Here is a 27,067-nt window from a genome sequence, read left to right as displayed (position 1 = left end):
CCATTTTTGCTATCTTTCTCAGTGACAGTCCGCGTTCCGTGCACCATTTGTACTTAATTTTTCGACGTTGTTCTGCTGAAAGTCCACGCATTTCGAAACAAACTAATGAAAACGAATAAACAACTGCACAAGTGGTTAGGGAAGAATGTAAACAACAGGACGCAGCCATAAAAATTGATTCTGAACCATTTCGAAATGGCAGCGGTTTTTGGTTGCGTCCATACTTTCTGGGACAGTCTTCAGTTTTTTTTTGTGGGAAAAATAGCTTTAGTGAGAATGATGTCTCACAGTTCAATTTTTTACAGGAACAAATTGGATTTCGTTTTGAGCATTCAACTACTAATCAACTTATTAGAGTAACAAACATGATAAAAGCAAAAACATCTACCAGAATTACTCTTCTAGACAAAAATACCCTTTGGTAGTTTTTAGCACAAAGGCTAAATAGCAACAATATCCGATTTTCAGTTTCCAAAAAAAATCCGATTCAACAACCTGGTCGTACTTTCTAGGTTAGCTATGAGAGTAGTATTGGCTGGTCCATTTGTTACTTTTTTATTAAACTACAGGGTGGCGAGTGACCAGAAAAACCGGGAAAAAGTCGGGTATCTTAGTGCAAAATTTGGAAAAAAATTTACTAGCCCCAATCTTAGTAACGATTTTCAGCATAATGATTTTCCTGATACAACAAATGAAAAGTTGGAGGCAATACTCAATTTTCTGTTTGAACGAGAAGTTCAGTACAAGTTTTGAAACATCTTATTGTCCCACACAGGTTCAATGGTGCACAATCCATTCGAAATGGGGCCAACACCCCATGTATCATTTAAATCAATAAGAGCTTTCTTAGTTGTCATCAATAACAGCGCTCAATAACTCATAATAAAAAAAGAAAGTGATTTGGATGCTTCCACTGGATTTCTATTAAATTTCAGAATAAGTATACATAATATTGAAAGTAACATAAGATAACATTTTTAATAAATTTATTAAGAATTCGTAGGATTCATGTTTTTAAGTGCCAGCCAATGATTCACATAATTTTATCAAACAAAATTTGTCTCAGTAATGTGAATACTAGACCCTAGAAAGGTTTAGAAGATGATTTGATTTGTTTAGTGAATCTACGTTTAACTTTTTTTAAAGGTTATGATGAGGATATTGATGTCTACGAAATAGCAGTCGAAGATTATCGATGATAGGTGCATCAAATTTATATAATCTCAGTCACTAGAAGCAAAGATTATTGTTGTTTTTCCAAAGTGACAAGCGTACATTTGAAGAATTCTAGAAGGATTTCTTTCTGTCTCGCTAAAATCCAACTTTGAAAGAATATTGTATATGTTTTTAATAGGAATCGGTTTTACGGGGGGGGGGGGGGGGGGGGGGGGGAGGGGGGGGGGAGTTGTTCCTTAGTTCATTCATTATAAATTATACTTTTTTCTAGACTATATTAGGCAAAAATAGCATTAGAATACACTAGAACTAGTTCTCCTCGAAGCAAGTGAACTGGAGTTCTTTATTGAAGAATGATAGTTCTCCATTCTTCTCAATAGAAATGAAAGTAAACGAATTCTTTGAGTATGTATATAAATAAGTTGCGTCTTTCGGAACGTTTGCTGGTTTGAGGAATCTGGTAGAAGTTTGCAAACTTTGAAAAAGTATACAAAAGAGAAATTATTTGTAAAACACATGCAAAAAGCGCTTACTATTTTTGAATCTGTTTACTACAAAATACAATTTGTGGCTTTCATATTATTTTCGAAGAACGAAAGTACGATTTAATAGAAGTAATTCTTTCAACGGTTCTTTGAAATGAACGGTTTTGCCAATCTTTAGAATACATTCCTTATTTGAATAAGTTTGAAGAAGGACTGATTTTCCAGATAGCATTAAAAAGTTCGAAAAATAATTATTTTAGTTTTGATTGTAAGGCTTCAAATTTAATTTTTCTTTATAAGGCTATAAAATATCTGATGATATTTCTGATAACCTACAAAACACCAACAATAATAGAATTTGAAGTGGAAGCTGCGCTGAATCTGAATAAAATGTGTTGATTTTTCGAAAAAAATGCAAAAATTTTGATGGTTCATTCCTTTGTGAAATGCAAAACTGATCACTTTCATCAACGTTGGGCAGATATCTTCCTAGGTTTAATCCTATTGTTACATCGTAGGTACTGGCGAAGTAACAGACAAAATAAAGAGCTAGTTCAGAAGATGAATGTTTGGACTAACTGTTGATGAGATGTTTAAACGTAGTTCCAAGGACATACCCGAAAAATACTTCATTTCTCAACTCTCGATGTTCTTTTGGACATGGGATTTCTACTTTATGCTTGAATAAGAGAAACATTTGAAAAAATACTGGATATGGGTTGTTTGGGCCTGTTCTAATAATTTCTAACTCGCACTCCGGGGGAAAAACCGGAAATTGAAATCGCTAATTCACTTGCCACCCTGAAATTATCACTCCAATTCTGTGTTTCAATTGAATTGGATTATTTCGATCGAATGTGAAAATTTGCATTCTGCAATTCGATCGAGTGATACTTTTGTATGGAAAACTCGAAATCGTTCGAGATACAGAATGCAAAATTTCGCATTCGATCGAAATAATCCGATTCGAACGAAATTCAGAATCGGGGTGTATATTAGACACCACATGTTAGAGCTTTCAGTTTGTTTACACATTGATTCGAAGGTTTGACTAATTTAACAATAGATTTTTCAGCAAAATAGCAACGCATTTTAATCATTCAAATTTATTACGGAAATGGGCGAATGTTCCACATTTTGCAAACTTTGCTCTAATTTTGGTTAACATAATCGACCAATAGAGTTTGGAATCCGGAAATTGTAACGCAAAAATCATTCTCTCTTCGCGCATTTTTGGTTGAATGGAAAAAGAAAAATTGGCGCCGTTCAAGAATTACCTATGCATCCCGATAAATGTACTGTTTTGTGCGGTATATGGGCTGGTGGAATCATCGGTCCTTATTTCATGAAAAATGAGGAAGGACGACGCGTTTGCGTGAATGGAAGTCGATACAGAACCATGATCAATGAATTTTTGTTGTCGAATCTTGAAGATATGGATGTGGACGGAATGCGCTTTCAACAGGATGGTGCCACCTGTCAAACTGCGGCCGAAACAATCGACTTATTGCAATAACATTTCAACGACTACATAATTTCGTGAAATGAACCGGTGAATTGGCCTCCGCGTTCGTGTGATTTGACGCCACTCGATTAATTTTTGTGAGGATACGTGAAGTCATTGGTTTACGTGGATGAACCAGTGACGATAGATAAAAATTGTTTAAGGAAGTGCCTCATAAAAAATATTAGAATCGTGTCACCAGCCATGCAATGGTTCTGTACACTATGAACCGGCTGCGAAATCTGTTGAATCAGAAGGTCAAATTCCACTACAGGAATGTAATACCAAGGCTTTGCTTTGCCTCATAGAAAATTACTTTACTTCAAAAATTCGCATGAAAACGCGTGACTTTGAAAGCTTGCATAAATAAATTTACCTTTGAAACTGCATATAAACAAATCGTGTATAAAAAAAATCAAATTTCACTAACACTCGGCTGTTTTGTTGAGATTCCAGGCTTAAAAAGAGACTTGAGTGTATTCCGATTTTCGTCCAACATTTCCCATAACTTAGGGTAACAGGGGTATTTTTGCCCACTTTAGGATTTATTTTATATCGGCCTACTTTGTAAAAATATCCAATAAATGTTGTAATATCTTTGAAAAAACATTTCCGTAATTTATTGTGATTAGTAGCTTCAAATTGAAGCAATATCAGTTAATTAACATCGGTTAAATATATAAAGTTTGTTAGGTGGGCCAAAATATATGAAGTGGCGAAAATACCTGTTACCCTACGAGACACAAAAACCGTAAAACTAAGGGAAAAGTATATTTTATACTAAATGTCTGAAAAGTCGAGATCTGGCGTTATCTCGTAGAACAAAATGTTTGAAAAAATATCGACTTTAAGACATTTTGGGAAATACACCTGACCAGGATCCAGAAGATACTCGATATCGTGGGCCATCTGCCAAGAATCTAATCTAATTTCTGTAATCGACAAATTTATGCGGTTTTCATGCAAACTTACAAAGTTAGGCGAATTTTCAAAGTTATGCGGTTTTCAATGCGTTTTTTCTGCTGTACTTATCCTTCACCAAAAAGACTTGAGTGTATTTTCAACTTCACTAATTTCCGTTTGAGCCGTTAGTAGAATAATGTCACTAATAGTACTGTTGTTGTACCTTAAATTCTACTATGTCATTACACTCTCACAAAGTTACTATTTTCACAAAAGTGTATCAAACGTTATAATACAGATACGTATTTTGGAATGTTATTTACATCCTTCCTCAGTGTATCGGTTTTATAAGTTTATTTCTACTTCGTCCGGACAAAACAAGAATCACTTTGAACATCCGCATAAATTCAAAAATTCGCATAAAACACCGTATTAAAATATAGTACAAAAATAAACTTGAGTCTATTCCAACACTTCGTTCAACATTTTTCATAACTAAATGCATTCCAACGTACGAGTTACAAAAACAATTTCTATGTGGAATATCTTTCTGACCTCCAACGAACTCTTCTTTCGAGTATTCCACAATATGGACTGACTCTGTCTGCCAGTTTTAAAGATATTACGTTCCTTTTGTGGAATTTGAGCCTTCCGTTTCACCAGACTTTGCAACCGATTCTTAGCGTACAGAACACGAACATGGGGCGTGCTAAAATCCCATTGGCCCTAGGAAACCTTTCAGATTGAGGTTCGGGCTTACGAACTGGCAACCAATCAAGGATTAACTGATATAAAATCAGTCCACTTTGAATTTCTTACACCAAAATAATAGCAGCAACAACAAAATTACACACTCTACTAAACCGGTGTTTTATCTCAAAATAATATAATATGTACACTATAAGCAGTTGATTGAGATGTTAATTCTTCTTTCTGTAAACTTCTCAATTTTTTTGTTAACATCCGCCATTAACACATGGATCAATAAGTCCCGAGACTAAAGCAGAGATGGCGCTCGTAGTACACCAGTAACCACGTCTTTCTAGAGTACTAACCTTTGCTTGAAACGGGTCAAAATTTTAAGTCGCTCCGACCAGAAACAGCTGAGTTATCGAGGTTGGAGTAAAGTCGTTTTGTAGTTTGTTTAAAAAATAAAAAAAAAACGAGTTTCGTGTTTTGATAAAACATTGTTTTTTAATGGGTAAAAACACCGTGCAAGCGAAACAATGGATTGAAAAATGTTATCCGGACTCTTGTCCATCAAAAGCAACGATTTGTCGGTGGTTCGCCGAGTTCAAACGTGGTCGTACCGACACAAATGACGCGGAACGCTCGGGTAGACCTGTGGAGGCCGTTACACCGGAAAATGGGAGTGAAGTGACAAAAATTATAATGAAAGATCGTAAAGTGAAGCTCCGTGAGATTGCTGAGATGACACAGATATCATATGGAAGTGTATTTACTATCCTTCATAAAAAATTGAGCATGAAAAAGGTTTTTTCCAAGTGGGTGCCGCGATTGCTTTCGATGGAACAAAAACAGCAACGAGTCGATGATTCAGAAATTGAACGAATTGGGCTTTGATCTGCTTCCCCACCCCCCATACTCGCCAGATTTAGCCCCCAGTGACTACTGGCTCTTTGCTGATCTTAAAAAAATGCTCCAGGGGAAAAGATTTGGCTCAAATGAGGAGGTCATCGCTGAAACTGAAGATTATTTTTAAGCGAAAGATAAATTTTTTTATAAACATGGTATTGAAAAATTGGAAAAACGTTGGAACCATTGTATCACCCTAAAAGGTGATTATGTTGATGAATAAAAAAAAGTTTTGCAAAAAAAATATTGTTTCCATTGTTAGTCTCGGGACTTATTGATCCATGTGTTAGGTTTCGTAAGGTATTCTAAGATACACTCATGGTGACGATGTTCCATCTTCTCCTGAAATTATCGATCCAATATCCTTTTAACTTGGATTCGAAGAGTTTCCGCATAACTACAACCCTGTACTTCTCCACTGTGCGAAGTTCTGAACAATTCGGAACTGTTTGTGGAACGTATTCAACCCCTTGTACTGTATACCATTCCTGGACGAAATTCGCATTTCGTCAAGAAGCCCAATCTTACCAAAACAGAGCTGGAGAGTTGTTATAAATGGTAGCAATCGCTTTCGCAGACATTCTTTTTCGTGCACACTTTTATTAGCAGAGCCGGTAGAAACAAAACTTTAAAATTTTCGACCACAACTACATATGGCCTGCCATCGAACACTTTTTTTTACGAAAATGCTCGACAACGGTGTTCCTCCGCATTGCTGTATAAAAAGCCAGACCTGGAAGCTGTTTAAAGTATTTAAGCACGTATGTTTCGTGGTCCATTATGGTACAAGAAAGTTGGTGTAAAGCTCCATAGAACGACTTTTTGCAGTGAAATTATGTTTATCATCATGGTTGGACACATTCAGTTTGTATGTATGATTTTGACTTCCCGACTTTGCGAGCCTTATGGTTACCACCTTCTTGTCCATTTGTCGAGAGCATACCGTCAAGCGCTGGTCAAATGAATTGCTACCAACACCTTACCGTTCTTGTGTATTATTGCAATTTGGAACAAAAAACTGTTCACTCTAATTTATTACACGTTTCTCAACCAATGAAGACTATACTTAAATTTCTTCTTCTACCATTTGTTTTCTTCCAGGCGACGGCGAGCAAAAGGAACAAATTCAGGACGTCGAAGATCAGGACGTGTCGTAATTTGTTACGCGGCTCGTTTTATGTGTGAATTTATTTTATTAATTAAAGAAGATAAGGTTAAGCATTATTAAATAAGCTATACATAAGACAGCAACAAAACAACAACAAAGAAAAAAGAAGAAAAAACAACTGCATTACACGACAGATGAAAACTACTGAACACTGAGCAGACAACATACAAACTCATGAAAAACAAACGCGGAAACACAGCAGAAAACCGAAGAGTACGAGATTGAAAATGAAATTGCTGGAAGGTCGCACATTTCACATTTCACGATTATTGAATTCATGTAACAGGAGAATTAAGAGAACCCAAGAGTCGTCGAGGCGTGAAAAAGAAAACCAGAATGAAAACAATTAAACTACGGAAAAAGAACATAATAAAAACGGATACTATCTGAGTCCTCTTGGCAGTATAAGAAATTTAAAGAACGCAGTATCAACCAACACACTTAGACTTACACAAACACACACACACATACATAGACAAACATGCACACTCATCTTCACACTCGCAGACACGACACGAACACATAAATACTTATTACTATTACATCAAAAAACAGCGTATTAGAGCATATTGATTACTACAACTACTACTAGTAAAAAGCTAATGAAAAAAATCAGCTGAGTGGTGTAAAAAGAGAAAAAAAAATCATCATCCATTAAATGTGTATTGTTTTTGTCAATATATATTAATAAAAAAAATAAAGAAATAACAAAAAGTACGAAAAAACTTGAAATTCAGCTGGAAAGCATAAAAAAGAGAGAAAGAGCAGCAAAGACCATGCACCCACCCGCGCAAGTAGGAGGATAGGAAAGGATTCAATCGTGACAAGCTGACAGCCGTGGGAGGAGGGGGTCAGCAAGGATAGGCGCAGGCAGGCATGCAGGAAAAAGATTAACGTCAATCTCGTGCGGGTTTTTAGTTTCTTCCTCCCATCATCATCCTCGATTCGATCCGAGCTTGCGCCGAGACTTTGCCTTGTTTTGTCGGAAGCAGTGAAGAAGAAAAAAAGGTAAAAGAACATTCCCAATTTTTTGCGTGCAGAATAGCGAAAATAGCGCGGCCGCGGGGGAGACATTCGTAAGAGACTTGTTCGCTATATTTTTGTCAGTATTCCAGTTATATTCTCTGAAGAGTATTCTATGCGTGGAACGCAAATTCCACAAGTCTCCCGGTGGGGTTTTACCTAACCGCCGCCAAAAAATGCGCCCGATGAATTGTTGGCTCTTTTGCTCTTCTCTTTTTTTTTTCTCGGATGGGTTTGAACGCGAAATTCCTTTGACTTACATGCGCTACCAAGTAAGAATTCCCCCCAGATCTTTCGCTGGATTTGGGAAAATGCGCTAGCAAAGGTAATCGATTTATGGTGAATTAGCAGTAATACTATTACTAGGTGTAAAGAATTCAATTCGAAGATAATACAGTATATGCTGAAACCGAGATTCTCGTGCGCAGCAATTATGGCAGCGTGTAACCAAGTGACAAGTTTTTCATTGATTATTCCAACTAGAAATCCATGGTTTTAATTATTAGGTCGTCGTACAGCACTACTGTTCTGTTTTGTGCAGCTAACTTGCTTTCAGTAGGAAATTCCGTTGATCAGCATTATCCAACTTACAATCCCATCAACAAATCATATTTGTTGATGGAAAATGCGAAACAGAAACTATAAAGCAGGGAAATGAGTGTTTGAAGGTTGGCCATTTAATGCAGGGATTTTCTATCGTTAACACCCGTCAACATCCAAACGCGGTAAAAAGGAGCACAAACTTTCATAACAACCTGAAACAAAGATCTAGTGAAACTCCCTGCCTATGCTAGCCAATTTTTTTCGAGAATAATAATATTAGAATCATGAAAAAGCGCGTACGAATTTTCTACTAACTGAGCAGCAAACCAACAACAAAAAAAATACAAGATGATACGGTTTTTCGAAAACGAGTAGTAGCCTATAATAAATAATGGAAACAAAGTCATTGCATTTATGGACCCACATACAGCCTCTCGTTGATGATTTGAGGAAAGAAAAGAAATTAAATCATAAATTACACACCAACTGATGACGCAGTAGAGGTCAGAGTTAATAGAGACACATACTACACCCACATCTAAGGAAAAAAGCTATGTTTTAATCAGCAAAAATCGAAATCGTGAAATAAATAAAACGTTTCTAGTAGTAGCTAATGAAAGCAGCTCTTTAATTGCAACTAACTCTGCATTTACGTGTGTTTTCCTCAGTCATAGCCTACCTTGATGTCCCCAGAAGTCTTTCAGCTACGTTCTCCGTTTGTTTTATTCCAAACCACACTTCAATTGATTAATTATTTCCAAACAGTGAAATATCCGACGCGCATCAATTTCCGAATTATATTTAAGGCGGTAAATAAACAGAATAATAATTACTAAAGAAAACAAAAAAAAACCTATTGATTATTATGAGTAGAGGTATAAATTAAAAGGTAAATTAATTGAATAGAACCATGCAAAACTACTTAAAACACTAATTATCAACGCAAGCAGGCGCCTGAACCCAGATTCCACAGAGAAAAACAAAAGATCACGTACAAACAGATAAAACTTCCACAGAACGAAATCTCGACTTTTTTTTCCTTAATTCTTCTCGTTTATTTTACAACCGTTGTGACTTAGAAAACTCACTCGACTAGGAAAATCCCACAACTGTCTCCCCAAGTTTCAAGTTTTGAGCTAGCAAACAAAATCAATGAGTAACTTTTGTTTCCTCTCGAACGTTCAATTAGCTTATCTTCTTTTGCGGACGTTACTGCAAAAATCGCGCCGAAAAATTTGTCTATCAAACCGAAAACATGCGACATCAAAAACATAAACAATACAAGGTTTTATTTTGTTTTATAAGTTTTATAATGGCAAACAACAGCCGAACAGGTTGATAATCGACCGAAAATAATTCATACACACAAACATGGCAGAAAAAAATGAAAACAAATGAATGATAATAGAAAGCAAAGAAAAAACATAACACGAGACGCATGAAACATGAAGAAATAAACAGCATTCTCATTCTAATGCATAAGATAAATAAATGAAACAAAACATAAGAAAGCCACACAACACAACAACTATAAACAAGTGACGGAAAATATGCAAAACAATAGTGAATAATATTAACGAAGAAAATCCATCAAGCAGCAGCAACAGAAAAAATGGAAAAATATTGAAAAATAAAGCTCTACGAAAAAAATGTCCTTTGACTTTGTTACTTTGTTCGAAATTCCAGCGGAAGAAAATGCACACCCAGTCTGCGAAACGTCTGTGTCTGTAAACTACGGGATTTCGGTTGGCGACGGAGTCCTTGTAAACCCTATTATCAGCCGCAGCATGTCTTTTTATTTAAGGATAGATCGCTATCGCATGTCACTAGTGTTCCAAGATGAACTCGCCGACAATCCGACGGATTTGTGATATGAACGAATCTACACTTTCGTTCGAGTTCGAATTTTGTAGGATTCTTTATTCCGTTCGACTTGTATGATTCGATCGACTCTCGTTCGGGAACACTTGAAATTTAGAACAGTAACCATCAAAGCTGTCAACACTACTTACACGTTCTATATTATTTATATTATTAATTACTTAGTAAACGAAACCGTCACATTTGTATAAACAAGTTAGAACGATTCTAAACCGAACATAAGTAATACGTACAATGGCCCCTCCTTGTAGCGATTGTATCTTTTGATGGATAATTTACCAATGAGAATCAAAGATATGATCACTGTGCTTCAGTGGAATTGCAGAAGTATCATCCCAAAACTTGATTCTTTCAAACACTCGTATGTAACTCGTAATTGCGATGTATTCTCCTTGAGTGAAACTTGGCTGACTTCCAACATCAACCTCGACTTCCATAATTTCAACATAATCCGCCTGGATCGAGAAGACTCTTATGGAGGGGTACTTTTAGGGATCAAAAAGTGCTATTCATTTTATCGTATTAACCTCCCCTCGACACCGGGAATTGAAGTTGTTGCTTGCCAAATTATTATTAAAGGCAAAGATCTCTGTGTGAGTCTCGATAGGGCATCGTCAGCTTGCAGACATCATAGAACTTCTTCCTTCACCGCGGTTGGTTTTAGGGGACTTTAACTCGCATGGTACAGGATGGGGCTGCTTATATGATGATAACCGTTCTTCGTTAAACCAAGATCTGTGTGACAACTTCAATTTGACAATTCTAAACACGGGAGAAATGACACGGAACCCTAGACCGCCAGCACAACCAAGTGCGCTGGATTTATCCCTTTGCTCGACTTCGCTACAGTTAGATTGCAAGTGGAAGGTAATCTGTGATCCTCACGGTACCGATCACTTGCCGATCATAGTTTCTATCACCAACCGTGTAAGACCATCGGAAACAATCAATGTTTCGTACGATTTCACACGAAACATTGACTGGAAAAGTTACGCGAGCTCTATATCTGAGAAACTAGAAACATCTCAGGAGCTTCCTCCGGAGGAAGAGTATACATTTTTGGCTGGCTTGATTCTTGACACCGCAATTCAAGCTCAGACGAAACGAGTACCCAGCGCGCAAACTAGTATGCGTTCTCCCAACCCATGGTGGGACAAAGAGTGCTCAGAGCTGAAAACGAAAAAAGTTTCAGCCTTCATCTCGTTTAGAAGGAACGGAACCCCAGATAATTATCGGAAATACGCGGCGTTAGAATTTCAAATGAAAAGTCTGATTAAAGCTAAGAAACGCGGTTACTGGCGAAGGTTTGTTGACGGATTAACGAGAGAAACAGCAATGAGCACTCTTTGGAATACGGCCCGTCGCATGCGCAATCTGAATCACGCGAACGAAAGCGAGGAATATTCCAACCGCTGGATATTCGATTTCGCTAAAAAAAAGTATGTCCTGATTCTGTTCCGGAACAGAAGATATCCCGCGCCGCGACTTCGAATACAAACGAAACACCGTTTTCAATTGTAGAGTTCTCACTTGCGCTCTTGTCATGTAACAATAGAACCCCGTGATTAGACAGAATTAAATTAAACTTGTTGAAAAATCTGCCTGACTCTGCCAAAAGGCGCTTGTTGAATTTATTCAACAAGTTCCTCGAGGGTAATATTGTTCCACACGAATGGAGAGAAGTGAGAGTTATCACCATTCAAAAACCTGGGAAACCAGCCTCCGATCACAATTCGTATCGACCAATTGCTATGCTTTCCTGTATTCGGAAATTGTTGGAGAAAATTATTCTCTTCCGTCTAGACAATTGGGTCGAGACTAATGGATTGCTTTCCAGGTACACAATTTGGGTTCCGCAAAGAACAAACGGCATCAGTTTTCTTCGACATCAAGGGGGCATTCGATTCAATTTCCATTAACGTTCTATCTGAGAAGTTGCATCAGCATGGTCTTTCACTAGTTTTGAACAACTTTCTATATAATCTGAGAAACACATGTGTTCATCCGATTGAGGTTAGCAGTTACGGTAAAAAACCCAATTAGATTTTGCACGAACAAGACATAACCTCACAAATATGAACCAGTTTTGACAGCTAGCAGTGGTTTGTTTACAGTTTAAAAGTTCATAAGAGGTTCATCGTTTGAATTTAAAAATTGCAAGTCGCCTCACACTGAACAGATTTATACAAATATCGCTCCTTGATGCTGGAAACGCGTACAGGGCAATCTTGTTAGTTCTTTTTACTGTGGAACACTTTTTTAATAGGCACTTTTTCGTCATTTTTCAATTTTTAAATTGCAGTCACGAAACAAATCAAACCACTGGCAGCTGTCGAACATGAACTTGATTAATCGGCAGTTCATTTCTGTCGTTATCGTGCAAAACCTAATTAGGCCGAGTTTTTCGCAGTGAAGTTAACATTTTCAAACCTAGAAAACAATATTTGTATACACTACATAAAATTAAAAAGCGCCTAAATATGTAGCCAACTAATACTACGAAACAGCTGACGCGTTTGTATATTCACACCGACATTTTGTTTGAAGTCCTCAAAACGTACATGTACGTTCACTCATGTCATTTATATATAGTATGAATAAAATGAGCTAGAAATACTTCTTCGAGGCACTCCCAAATTGTTTGGATGAAGATGTGTACATATCTACATAACTACATAACTCCACATAGAGCGAATTTGTTAGATACTTTAAACAACTCTGCTCTGCCAATTGTTTCAAACGCTCGTTGGAAATTCAACATTACTCAACCAACACAACTAAAGGACATTTATTCTTGGTTGTAGGTGTTTTTAAGTCGACAAAGCCAAGTCAAAAGGCCGCAGTGGATAGGTTTTCTGACAATACTGGCAGGTGGTTAGTTGATTCTCGTATGTGGTTTAAATTGAAATCTTCCGAAAGCTAACTAAGAAAGAATTGACCTCTCCAAAAGCATACGTAATTCAGGAATAAAATTCCGTACGACAATGAAAAAGTTCTTCCGCGCTTTCCTCGCGATTGGAAGAACTGCACTTCGTCGACCTCACCTTCCGTTTCATACAAGGCACACGTACATCGGTGGCATTGGCATCAAAATACAAGTTATAATTTATAGTTTTGAGCTGGCAAAATTATTATCTCAAATATGAAAAGTAGTCGATTCGAGCCCCGTATATGTAATAACTTTTTCGAAAATTTTCGTTTCTGTTATTGCATTCGTTAGTCTATTTTTCTAAATCGTCTTTTTCGCTAGATACTGATGAAAATCTAACTACTCAAATTTTCGCTAATCACTACAAAGACTTCTATGAAAGACGTTACCCCTAAAATGCAAAAAGTTATACAATAAAGGACTATTCACACATTTCAGTTCTGTGTCGGTTCAGTGAAAGTGCATTGAGTGTTCTTTTTTTGTCGGAACCCTTCGTTCCGTTTCCGTACCGCTTCCGTTCCAGCACAGCAAATGCAGTGTTAAAGACTGTCCCAGAAAGTATGGACGCACTTTGATTTCGCTGTAAATAATTCACAAGTGTTAGATATTCAAATTGTATTCGATATACTGATAAAATTAGACTACAACAACAGAATATTATTCTCAACATTTGCTACTTAGCCATTGTAGACTAGCTGGCGCACCTTCTTGCGAACGTTCCTCATTAAATTCCGTTCAGACTTCTTGGCGACAAGTTTTGACACTTTTTTCCAATCTTTTTCGAACTGTTGAATGGTTTCGGCTGCCGAGACATGTTTCTTAAGATGTGCCTTCGTTAATGCCCAAAATTCCTCAGTTGGTCGAAGTTGTGGGCAATTTGGTGGATTCATGTCTTCTGGGACGAAAGTGACATTTTTGGTAGTATACCATTCTACCGTTGATTTCGAGTAGTGGCAAGCAGCAAGATCTGGCCAGAAGACAACAAGATCCTTGTGGCTTCAAATCAGAAGTAGAAGTAGAAGTCGTTTTTTGTAAATATTCCTTGATGTATATTTCGCTGTTCATTGAAGCAGTGGTGATGAAGGGTTTCGAAATCTTACCGCAGCTACAAATTGCTTGCCAGACCATAGCTTTCTTACCAAATTTTTCGACTTCAATCGATGTCTCGGACTGGTTTAACTATTGCCCTTCTCGCACCGTATAATATTGTGGTCCTGGCAAGGATTTGTATTTGAGTTTCGCATAGGTTTCGTCGTCCATGATTATGATTATGCAGTTCAAATTTTCAGCAAGAATCGTATTGTACAGCTTTCGAACCCTCGGGCTGATCGATGCTTCTTGTTTCGGACCACGTTTTGGTTGTTTCTGCTACTTATAAGTTTGTAGATTCAAACGTTCTTTAGCACGAAGAACATTTGACTTCGAAGTGCCCACTTTTTTGGCCACATCCCGAACTGAAACCTCCTTCTTTTGCTCGAACGCCTTCAGTATACGTTTATCCAACTGAGGGTTAGCAGGACCTTTTTTTCGACCCGCTTTCGGTTTATCCTCAAAGGTGTTATCCTCACCGATCTTCCTGATTGCATTTCGCACGGCTTTTTCACTTACTCCTTCCATTTTTGCTATCTTTCTCAGTGACAGTCCGCGTTCTGTGCACCATTTGTACACAATTTTTCGACGTTGTTCTGCTGAAAGTCCACGCATTTCGAAACAAACTAATGAAAACGAATAAACAACTGCACAAGTGGTTAGAGAAGAGTGTAAACAACAGGACGCAGCCATAAAAATTGACAGATTCTGAGCCATGGCGAAATGGCCGCGATTTTTGTTTGCGTCCATACTTTCTGGGACAGCCTTTATACCGACTTCAGTAAAAATAAAAAAATACCGGTGACTACAACGCCGGAAGGACGGACGCTATACTGACGGCTAGCTGCACTGAAACGGCACTGTGCCGGATAGGTATGAATGCGCGCATAGAAAACGAATGAAATTATATCAGTATCAGTACACGGCACTGAACTGAACCGGATATGTGTGAATAGTCCTTAAAACGGAGTTTTGAAGAAATAATTCCAAATCATCAAAAATTGAAGTCTGATGTACTTTCCTCGGCTACTAAGGACCGTTGGATGGACTGACTGCTGTGGTACTAGGACGAGTACTGTTTTTCTTGAGAAAAATGATGTGGGTATCGTTATGAGTGACCATGACGTACTTGAGGATATTTGGAGTTTTTATTCGATTTTTAATTCGACTGAACTTTTTCATATATCAAACGACACATTCGAAATTTAATACACGTAATACTTACCTTTCACCAATCTCATTATCATTTTCATATGTAAATGCATTTCAAAAGAACAATCAATCCACATGTTTTGTAAACAACGTACCGCCATTGTTCGTGTGATCGACGCACTAGCACTTTTTATTGATTTATAGTGGTTTTTATTCGTTTCTATTTCCTGCGTTACTCGTAGTCTCGATAAGAATTGGACAGTTTTTTGTGTCGTGGTGAAGTGAAGATAATTTGTGGTGTTTTTCGGTCAGTTTCGTTGCCGCTCTTTTGCTATCGTATCGCGAAGTGACGCCTATCGAAGATATCGTTTTATCAAGATACTCAGTTTCACGCTCTCTCTTACCCGACCGAAGCGCCATCTGAATTTCACTGTTGGCATCCTGAGATTTGTTCACTATGGCTAATGCTTGTGATCGTTGTGCCAAAACTGTAAAATCGGAGGAAGATTTTGTTGAGTGTTCAGGTTTTTGCCATCATTTGGTACATATGAAATGCGCAAAACTCAACAAGCCGTTTCTGAAAGTTTTGGACGAAAATCCCAACCTGTTTTGGATATGCGATGAGTGTTGTAAACTGATCAAACTTGCTCGTTTCCGCGACTCGGTTTCTTCGTTTGGAAGCGCATTTGCATCTATCGCAGAGAGAACAGAATCGATTTTTGCTGAGCTGAAGGCCGAAATTAAAAAGAATAGCCAGCAAATATCTCGTCTCTCGCGCAAAGTGCCTGTCTCGTCGCCGCTGCCGCCGAAGCCCGACGGATTTGGTCCCAATGCGAAGCGTCGTCGGGAAGATAGTTCTGAGCCAAGTAAAACCTTGGAAGGTTGCCGGAAACCATCGGATAACTGTAATATCGCCACAGTTCCAACGCCCTGCTCCCTCGTATGGATTTACTTGTCACGTTTTCACCCCAGCGTTAGTAAGGAGATGGTTTCGCAGCTAACAAAAGATGGTTTAGAGTGCAGCGAAGATGTCACGGTCATCCCGCTGGTGAAAAGAGATGTCGACGTAAATACTCTGAACTTTGTCTCCTTCAAAGTTGGGATACTGCCCAAATTTCGGGAAGCGGCTCTTAATCCCGACACCTGGCCACAAGGTGTTTTGTTTCGCGAGTTCGAAGACAACAAAAAGCAAAACATCTGGTATCCTCCAATCGATATTTCTCCACCGATTCCCGACGAAAATGGATGCAGCACCGTTATGAATGTAGACGAAGTAACACCCAGCCCGCTCCGTTTGATGAGAACACCGCCCCGGCAAACGTTATGAGAGTACAATGGAACCACACCGGGACGCACTGAAGTTGATATTTTGGAAGCTCTCGAACCCCCCGCCACAGTCGTGCCACAGCAGCCAGCGTTCTCCAGTCGTCCTGGTCCTGTGCGTGGGTGTGGTGAAAGAGTCTTCCAAATGTCTCATCTCGGCAAGTATTTGCATATTCCGTCCTTTCCAAGTGCTGATCTCTCTCGCACTTATAGATGTCCTCCTCTCGCTTTGAATCGGATACCGGGATGCACAGATGTTCGCACCATGGAAGCCCCTGATACGTTCCCCACAGTCGAGCTATTGCAGCCAGCGGTCATCAGTCGTCCCGGCCCTGTGAGTGGGAACGCGGAAGGGGTCTTCCAAACCATCTCAGACGGCAAGTACAATTCAGTCTCAAACGATTCAGGCGTTGATTCACTTCCCGTCGTTTGCAGTTATCCATCGCACGATCAATCTAGTCAACCGCTGCACTTGTACTACCAGAACGTTGGAGGCATGAACATGCACATCACCGACTATTTGCTGGCTTGTTCGGATGATTGCTTCGACATCATCGCTCTTTCGGAGACGTGGCTCAGTGATTGTACGCTCTCCGTTCAAGGTTTTGGATCCAACTACGAAGTCTTCCGTACCGATCGCAGCCCCTTAAATAACTCAAAAACTATTGGAGGCGGGGTGCTTATCGCAGTGCATCGTCGTTTGAAGGCGCAACTGATCGAAACCGCATCTGGTAAATGCGTGGAGCAGGTTTGGGTGCGTTTGAAACTGGTCAATTTTTCCCTCTACCTTTGTGTGATATATCTTCCTCCGGACCGATGCCGCGATCTACCGCTAATCGATGCACACATACAGTCGTTGCAAGAAATTACTTCCACTCATGTACTACCCGTAGATGAAATCTTGATTGTGGGAGACTTCAACTTTTCCAGCATAAAATGGCAAACAAGTTCCGGTGGTTTCTTCTTTCCTGATCCGGCGCTCTCCACTTTCCACATTGGCATTACAACCATGCTCGACGGCTACAACCTCAACCTTCTTCGACAGTCGAATCCTGTCGTTAATGAAAATAACCGGATGTTGGATCTTTGCTTTTCAAGTAGAGAAGATGTTGCACCAAAGATTAGTGCTTCACCGTTCCCTCTGGTCAATTCCGTTCGTCATCATCCTCCACTACATATTGTGCTCGATTCAAATCGCTTACAGAACGCCTGCATTCCAACGGACATCATCTGCTATAATTTTAGTAGAACCGACTACACCAATATGACCGACTTCTTGACGCAAATCGACTGGGATGAAGTTCTCGACAACGATGATGTCAATGCTGCTGTGCAGACGTTTTCTAATGTTATGAGCTACGCAATCGACTACTATGTACCGAAACGATCGAGACGGCAGACCCGGCATCCACCATGGCTGACTGCGGAAGCGAGACATCTGAAAACGACCAAAAGAGCCGCTCTAAAGAGGTATTCTAAACATGGAGGATTTTCCCTGCGTAATCACTACGTGCAGATAAATCAGTTGTACAAGAAAACCGTTAAGCGCTGCCATGCCAACTACTTGAACAACGTACAACGAAAACTGAAATCAAATCCAAGGTATTTCTGGAAACATGTGAATGAGCAAAGGAAAGAATTTGGGTTGCCCTCGTCAATGAGCTTTGGAGATCGTACTGGTTCGTGCACACAGGAAATCTGCCAGATGTTTGCGGAAAAGTTTTCTAGGGTTTTTTCAAATGAAATCCTGACTCAGCAGCAAATTGCTGCCGCAGCACTTAACGTTCCCCTGTCTAATAACTCATTGAACTGCATCAATATTGACGAAGACTCAATACGGACGGCAATTGTAGGAATGAAAGCCTCAAATTCTCCAGGCCCCGATGGAATACCGGCAGTTATTCTTAAAAAGTGCTCGCGTGGAGTAATCGCTCCCCTCTGCAAACTGTTTCGAATGTCTCTCGCTACAGAAGTTTTCCCCAATTTATGGAAAGCTTCCTTTATGTTCCCAGTCCACAAGAAAGGCGATAAAAAGGATATAAACAACTACCGCGGTATCACTTCCCTTAGCGCTATACCAAAGCTGTTCGAAAAGGTTATACTGACACCAATTTTCAATCACTGCAAGCAATATATCGTCGATACTCAACACGGTTTCATGCCTAACCGCTCAACAACCACAAACTTACTATCGTTTTTGTCTTATGTGTTTGATGCAATGTCTAACGGTTTACAAACGGACGTTATCTACACAGATCTTTCCTCCGCTTTCGATATAATCAACCACGACATCACGGTTGCTAAGTTGGACAGACTTGGATTCAGTTCGAACATTCTTCGTTGGTTGCAGTCGTATCTTAGGAATCGTCGTTTAGCAGTTAAAATTGACGATCATACTTCCGGAGAGTTCCTCGCATCATCCGGAATACCACAGGGTAGTCATCTAGGACCGTTAATATTTTTACTGTACTTCAATGATGTCAATTTTGCCTTGGAAGGTCCTCGCTTATCGTTTGCTGATGATGTCAAGATCTATCACATCATCCGCAACTTAGAAGACGTAGCCTTTCTCCAGCGGCAATTGGTAATCTTCGCAGATTGGTGTAAAGTTAACCGTATGATTGTAAATCCAGACAAATGCTCGGCCATTACGTTCACGAGGAGAAAAATGCCATTGCATGTCGAATACTTTCTGGATGGATCCTCGATTGGAAGATCTACTAGCGTTAAGGATCTTGGCGTCCATCTCGATGAGCAACTTACATTCAAGCATCACATCAGTTACATTGTAGCTAAAGCTTCCCGTAGCTTAGGATTCTTAATGAGAATAACTAAGCACTTCACAGACATACACTGTCTAAAATCGCTTTACTGCTCGCTTGTTCGTTCAACTCTCGAATATTGCTCGGCAGTTTGGAACCCATGCTACCTGAACGGTGCTCATAGAATTGAGGGAATACAGCGTAGATTCGTTCGCTTCGCTCTTCGTCGATTGCCGTGGACCGATCCTCATCAACTACCTAGTTATGAAAGTCGTGGGTTATTAATGGGTCTCGACACATTACAAGTGCGACGAGAATTATCACGCGCTCTGATAATAGCAGATATATTCAACGGTAGGATCGACTGTCCCGTTTTGCTCAACGAAATTAATATTAATGTGCGACCCAGAGCTCTCCGCAACAGTGCTTTTCTTCGACTTCCTATACGACGTACCAACTATGGCGCAAACGGTTCTATTATTGGTTTACAGAGATCGTTCAACCGCGTTTCATCTGGGTATGATTTTAATGTGTCACGAAGCAGAATACGTACAAATTTTCTGAATATTATTAGGAATTATCATTAGGACCAAATTGTGTCTGTTGATTGTAAATAAATAAATAAATAAATAAATAAATAAATAAATCCTTCAAACTATATAATTTGTCACTTTACAAACTACCACCCATACATCAACCTTGTCATGTTTTTATCAGAGACTATTTATTGAACAAAAGGTGTTGGTAATTAATTTCCTCCGATAACCACGACTATCGGAAGCCATTGTCAATCAGCGAACTCCCCCGGTGATATTTAGTCTAACACGAAGCGATGGGGTCTGCCTACATAAGTGGCAATACGACACTGCAAGTAGATAGATCTTTCCCTTAAGTTGTTTCGAACGAAGAATTGGTGATTCCAGTAAGCATGGTAATCACTGCGGCATTTTGTCTGTCTCTAATCGTTGGTGTCTGTTCCGATGGCAGCTTTTATGAGACGTATTTCGACGCACCTGAACAGCATGGCCAGAACAACCGGAACGCACTTCGACTAGGTGCGTACAAGTGGCCCGACGGTATCGTTCCCTATCTATTCGACGACAGCTGCGATCCCCAGTACCGATCTACCGTTTTGGAAGCTATGAGCGTTCTTGAGCAAGCCAGTTGTGTTTTGTTCATACCGAAAACTGAAGATCAAAAAGAGCATATTCGGTTCACCAAGTCTGCGTTGGGTTGCGGTTCATCGATTGGATATCGACCGGGTCAGCAGGAACCTTTGGACGTGGTGTTGGATGATTTTTGCCTTAGTCTTACCGGGGCAGTACAGCACGAGTTGTTGCACGTACTGGGACTGTTTCACGAACACACCCGACCGGATCGCGATGAGTACGTGGAGGTGCTGTGGGAAAACATCGAACCAGGTGAGATACGAAACGAGATGGGTTAAACGTTGAATTGATTTGATTTTGTTTTTCTCGTATTTAAAGAATTCAGACAGAACTTTCTGAAGGGTTCGTACGATTACATGGAGACGTTTGATTTGCCGTACGACTACCGGAGTGTGATGCACTATCCGACGTTCGCCTTTGCGCGCCCGGGAACCACCGTCACGATGGTCTCTCGGCAGAACCGTAGCGCCGAACTGGGACAAACCGACGCTGCCAGTCCGTTGGATTTGGAGAAAGTTAGACAAATGTATGCTTGCTGAATCTGCATTCAGCACAGACATGGTTTTGGTTTTTCGTTTGTTGTTCGTTTTGGCTGTGATATTATTCAAACTTAAAAGAAAAACATTGTTGAATGCTATGCAATAAAAATGGGGCACTTTAGCTCGAATTATTTCGAATAACCAACATACATACGAGTACAACTATAATATATATATATATATATATATATATATATATATATATGCGTGATTTGTCAGTTCGAGGATACTAAATTCGCGATTTCATCTTTTCTAAAAGTGTTTGAAGGCAGTGTTTCTGTGACTTTTGCTGGGTTACTTCCGCTAAATGCTCCGTATAGGACAGTATTTTTTGCTGAAAGAGGAAAAAAATGTTTGCTTTTTTTCTCAAGACTCTAGAACTAGATCAATCGCATCAACCTACCAGCTGCTTTGCGTCAAGCGTATTTCTGTTCTTAGCCGCCAAATTCCACAAGTTGAAGGAAAGTGTGAACATCCGATCAACGGATAGATCCGCACCAGTGATGATTTTGAGGAACAGTTCCAGTGCAAGCTGTGACTGTTGTCGAATGTTGTTGGATTCCAGTAGCTGTTTGAGTATTTGCAGGACCTGATCGCACACCTCACAGCTCAGGCTGTTCACTTCGGCCAAGAACTTGGGATCGGAACCGTAAAGTTCGTCGTTGGAAATCACATTCACGATGTGATACGGATAGACGTCTTGGGCGGCTACCGATAGAAAATCTAACACGTGAAGATAAACCGTGGCGAGAGTGTTCGAGTTCGCATCGAAAGGATACTTTTTTATCACTTCTAGCAGTAATCTCAGCAAATAGAGTACGCCTTGGGTTGGATTGTCCGGGACAATGACCAACGTGGATAGAAAGTTCACAAGGAATGATTTCAGGAATGGTTCAGTGGAATGTGACATTCCGTCCTGCTCGTAGGTGCGCGGTATTTCGGGAATCAAATTCAGAGCCGCTTCGAAGCAAGAATCGGCCTGCTGCAGGCATACATTCAGCAGTGCTACCTGTCCCGATTGAAGATACAATTCCATACGAGTCGTCACTTCGATGATGGATGGAATTGTGATGAAACAATAGGCGGCACATGCTTTCACAAAAGCAGCCGTTTTACCGGTATGCTGCCCTTTCACGATCCGCCTAGTGTTGGTGGCTAAACGATTGACACAGTGAATCAGTGTAGAATAAACCGGATCCAGGTTGGAGAAAGCCGCTCGAGCATCGACATAGAACGAAAGTTGCTGTTCAAAATCACGTCCGAAATCGACCTTACGGATGAAATGACTGATAACACTGCTGATCTGGCGGCGTTCATCTTCACTTGTAAGAGCGCTACGATACAAATTCAATTACTAGGGTACAAATATTTTTTTATCAGTTTTCAGTTACTCACTTGACCGAATCATTCAACACTTTACTGATGTACATCAGAGCATTAGTGACGACAGGATCAGTTATACATAAATCCCCCGAAGCGGCACGGTAGCTAGCAAGTATGCTTTTGCCAACATCCAACTTGACCGAATCTTTTTGGAACATGTCTAGCATCGGAAGAAAATTTTCCTTAAACGAAAAAGAAAACTGATTACACAAGTGCTTTGCTATAAAAAACAACTCTCCGTACCAATGCTAGCACCCCATGAATATCCTGTAAATTAGAAACGATTTTCTCTATGATCACCTGTAGCTCATGATAGTGTCGTTCGTAGGATCTGTTGGGAGTCATATGGTATAGAATGTCACCCATCAAGGCGTTCACTTCACGAAGCTGAAACATACCATCCATCCATGAATCAAATCAAACCACATTAATCAAAAAAAAAACCTACACCGAAATGCTGGCTGGTGAACTGTGCCCACATTTCCGCACACTGAATGTACTCTTCCGCGTTGGACATCGAGCTTACGGTCCGCCAAGCGGCATTCAACGTTACGGCCCGTTGTTCGGGCGGCGGTGGTGTCTGACTGAGTATGGCACCCAACATGCGCAACAGTTGACCTCGGGAGATTCCCTCAACCGAACTGGAGGACAGAATCTCCACAAATTGCACGGCACGAAGCGCAATGAATTCCGGCCGAAAAGACTGCAGAATCGACTGCATCAACAGAGCCGGATATTTTCGATCACAACATCTTCGCATAATGTCATCCAGTTCAGCATCACTGCTAAGAATGGTAGCACCCTGTATTATCCAATCCAGTGCCGGCAAATACAAGGCAATGTAACCATTCAGAGTTATTCTCTGTTTCGTGATTTCCGCTCGAATGCCTCCGTTAAAGATGGTATGATAAACCAGCAGAAAATCGTTAAGATTTTCTTTCAGATATTCTTTGTCAGTTGTGACGGCCATTCCAACTCGACAGAGATAGCACCGGGCGTAAGCAGCAACCAATGGATCACCCACGCCACGAATCATACGTGTCAGTCGCATCAAGATACTACTGAATTCCTTCGACGAAATAAATCGATAGCTCTTCAAAATTGCCATTTCTACGTATAACCTAAAATTTATCCCAACGAAATTAGTCTCAATTTTTAAGCTCCGATTTCAAAACTTACCGCGGTAACAGCTCGCGTATGGATGCAATCTTATAGAACCAATTCTGGCAGGTTTCTTTCGCCGACTCCGGTACCATTTCCGGTGTAAAATCATTCGGCAGAGCCGAAACCTTTCTAGGCCCAATACCACCAGCCTCACCCTTAATGAGTAACCTTTCGTAAACCAATTTCCCGAAAATGTCAAGAATATCAGTAATCAACACAAACTTTGACGGATAGAACTGTATCACCGAAGTATCGGCCAACAGTTTGGAACATTGAATGGCAATTTTGAGTGCCTTCACGCGCTGATCGGTGTTCCAAGCCTGAACCAGTTCATGATTCAACTGTTCAATTTTTATGACATATTCCTGCTGCGATAGATCTAACATCTGACACACTGTTCCCTCCTCAAATTCATCCAGCTGTTCCAGACGGTGTTTCACCTTTTCCGACATTGTCGTTTGTGATTTAATGGTTTCGCCTCCGTTCAGGAAACTAGTCACAATCGAGAGTTTTTCATTGGTAGTGTATTTGTTCAGAATACCAACACGTCGAGAAGCCCACGGTTCTATAAGGTCCATTGCCAGTAAACTGTTCACTTCCTTCTTTTTCTGCGATATTTTACTGGAAGAAACAGCCATAACAGCATTGCTTTCAAATTCAGCAGCCATCTGCGATAGAGGATCATGTGTCGATTCCTGGCGAGCAAACTGGCTTAGCGGGTCTTCGCCATCTAAAGCTAAGCTTAGGGGATCCATTGAGATGGTCGAGGAAGCACCACTATTGGTTTCACCGATAATACTGCTAGCTTTCGTCCGTGTTCCTTTGCTTTCTAGAATCTTAAACAATTTCTTGTATCGATACATATTCGATCGAAATTAACAACTAAACTTACTGTGATTGACGACTGCTTCAAAGGATGGTCGAAAACCTTGAACTGGTCCAGATAACGCCGACATTCGTCTTGGTTCCGGCGAATGCATCGCCTTGATTCATGAAAAAAATCGTAATCAGCAATATAATGAAGAAGATAGAACGATTAATATATTATTACCACTCGGCAGACATCTGAGTGCTCTGGAAAACCTAATCGAACGGTCGAAAAGTGGTCAATAATCTGAAATACACCGACAATAACAATAATCATTTATTTACTTTCATCACTTCTGTCATGCGTATCAAAACAACATACGCTTAAAAGTTTTGGGCCAATATTAAAATTAATACAAAACCATTGCCCACACTATCAATAGGGCGTATCCGGATAACTAAAAATTTAAGGGAAACCATTAAACTTTGTCTGAACTTGGATGGCACAATGAAGCTAAAATTAAATATTGTGCCGCTGCTTGTTTAGATATGATACTTTCAGCAAGAGCTGTCAAATCGGTGGAAAATTTTTGATTTACTTCATCTTCTTGACGTTTTCTTTCAAAAACGGGCAAATTCATTTGAAAAATCATAATAGAAGTGGGAGAAAAAGTTTTTATTCTGAGGTGGTAATGTTGATCTTAATTCATTGTGCGAAAACTAACGTTTATTTAGAATGGTCATAAAACAAATAATTTTTTATTTCCCACTGTACGAAGACACTGATAGCACTTATAGCGAGAAACGGGTGTACTTATCTCCAATAGCTATTGTGATTGTGTGAAATACGCAGGAAACTTTATAAATACATTTCAGGAGCATTTACGCACCCATTTTGCTCCAGGCGGCGCGTTTGCTGTCACGTGCTGCTCAATTACATTACTATTACACTGGGGAATCTAGATGTATTTTATTTATAAAATTGTGCACTACACTTGGTTCAATACCATTTTTCAAATGCCCAACAATAAGAAATAAAGTATTCAAAATAACTGAAACTCAATCTGCTGACGCACTGATGAGTCGAAGACGAAACGTAAACTTAAGTAAAAATGGTTATGTGCACCTAGCATAAATTTGGGGGTAAAGGCAAACGTTTTCTCCTTCAAATTACCACAATCTGTACGGCCAGTAAGCCGAAACTTGTTTCGTTCGAGACGTCAGTTTAGACGTTACACTTCTTGTGTACAAAAAAAGTGTCTTGCAAATAGCATTAACTTTACGTCTGCTCAGCGGATTATGTTGATCCGGGGGTTTGCGTCAGCAGTTCAACATAATCTGCTGACGCACTGATGAGTCGAAGACGAAACGTAAACTTAAGTGAAACTCAATCGCTAAACACTCTAGTACTCGAGAAATCAACATTATACTGATTTCTATTTAAAAAAAATGTTGCTCCGAGAAATCCTAACCTTACCCAATGTCACACATTTCTGTAGATTTTCCAAGTTTATTCGTAGTTTACACTTAAAAGAGGAGTAGTAATCACTTTGAAATCGATTTTTCGAATTCTACTTCAAGTTTATTGCTGATATGGCTTTATATAAATATACATAAATACGAAATCCGGTGACCCGTTTGGTGTAATAATTTTCAACGAAATGAGCCATTCAGCGAAACATCTTTCGGCAAAATAGCATTCGACGAAATGACTCGGTGAAGTGATCAGCTTCCTTTCCTTCAACATTTTGGAATGTGGTATTACAATATCATCGTTGTTAGTTCAAACAAAGACAATATTATCAAGATAGCCAGCTTTCACATATTGAGAACAAGTCTTAAATGACACACCCCAGGTAAGTCCGCATCGAATGCCGTACGCGCAACTAGTTGAGAGACATGTCAAATTCGTGCCCGCCAAAATAGCAAATCTGCGCACCCATACAAATGATATAATATGTTTAATGTGATGCCGTGCTATGTATGACCCGTTATTCTTTGGTCACAATGCAATTCCTTTTATCTCTAGGTCCAGCTTGTATATATTTGTATATATATATATATATATATATATATATATATATATATATATATATATATATATATATATATATATATATATATATATATATATATATATATATATATATATATATATATATATATATATATATATATATATACATATATATATATATATATATATATATATATATATATATATATATATATATATATATATATATATATATATATATATATATATATATATATATATATATATATATATTGTACCATTTTTTTCTTTTCATTCTAAGTTAATGTCTGAGTAGAAATTAAACGGCAATCGCGTTCGTAATCCGTGTTTACACGTTTGAGTTCTGCTCAATAGCGAAAGTTAAAAGTAGGGTTTGGTTTATTTATTATATTTATTTATTTATTTATTCATTCATTTATTATTTATTTACATT

The 27,067-nt window shown here is 39.3% G+C and overlaps 4 protein-coding genes across 5 annotated transcripts in view; 3 read left to right on the top strand and 1 right to left on the bottom strand.

Moving 5' to 3' along the window:
* The window catches only part of LOC131432667 (14-3-3 protein epsilon), a 69,529-nt gene extending 59,510 nt beyond the window's left edge, over positions 1–10,019 (top strand). Inside the window, exon 5 of the mRNA XM_058599070.1 lies at positions 6,766–10,019. Coding sequence (XP_058455053.1) covers positions 6,766–6,821 — 56 coding nt within the window. The 3' untranslated portion in view covers positions 6,822–10,019. The remainder of the gene's footprint in view (positions 1–6,765) is intronic.
* Positions 10,020–15,906: 5,887 nt separating this feature from the next.
* On the top strand, positions 15,907–16,776 carry LOC131427025 (uncharacterized). Its single transcript, XM_058589898.1, has one exon. It carries the CDS (start codon positions 15,907–15,909, stop codon positions 16,774–16,776), a length of 870 nt encoding a protein of 289 aa, XP_058445881.1.
* Positions 16,777–20,462: 3,686 nt separating this feature from the next.
* Positions 20,463–21,242, top strand: LOC131427021 (zinc metalloproteinase nas-14). Its single transcript, XM_058589894.1, has 2 exons — positions 20,463–20,955; positions 21,022–21,242. Exons 1-2 carry the CDS (start codon positions 20,463–20,465, stop codon positions 21,240–21,242), a joined length of 714 nt encoding a protein of 237 aa, XP_058445877.1.
* A 117-nt stretch (positions 21,243–21,359) lies between these two features.
* LOC131431469 (VPS35 endosomal protein sorting factor-like) lies at positions 21,360–24,961 on the bottom strand. 2 transcript variants are annotated; one of them, XM_058597201.1, is made up of 8 exons: positions 24,841–24,961; positions 24,682–24,772; positions 23,805–24,625; positions 23,074–23,746; positions 22,869–23,012; positions 22,638–22,807; positions 21,646–22,576; positions 21,360–21,576 (listed from the first exon to the last, which is right to left on the bottom strand). In XM_058597201.1, exons 1-8 carry the CDS (start codon positions 24,852–24,854, stop codon positions 21,472–21,474), a joined length of 2,949 nt encoding a protein of 982 aa, XP_058453184.1. In that variant the 5' UTR covers positions 24,855–24,961; the 3' UTR covers positions 21,360–21,471. The 2 variants fall into 2 exon arrangements, with proteins under 2 accessions (XP_058453184.1, XP_058453183.1); XM_058597200.1 differs by having other exon boundaries at positions 23,805–24,618.
* Between the last annotated feature and the right edge of the window lie 2,106 nt (positions 24,962–27,067).

The sequence above is a fragment of the Malaya genurostris genome, chromosome 2 (genome assembly GCF_030247185.1).
Source record: "Malaya genurostris strain Urasoe2022 chromosome 2, Malgen_1.1, whole genome shotgun sequence".
NCBI lineage: Eukaryota > Metazoa > Arthropoda > Insecta > Diptera > Culicidae > Malaya > Malaya genurostris.
The sequence above is the reverse complement of the archived record's forward strand: the minus strand, read 5'-3'. Positions and strand labels throughout refer to the sequence as shown.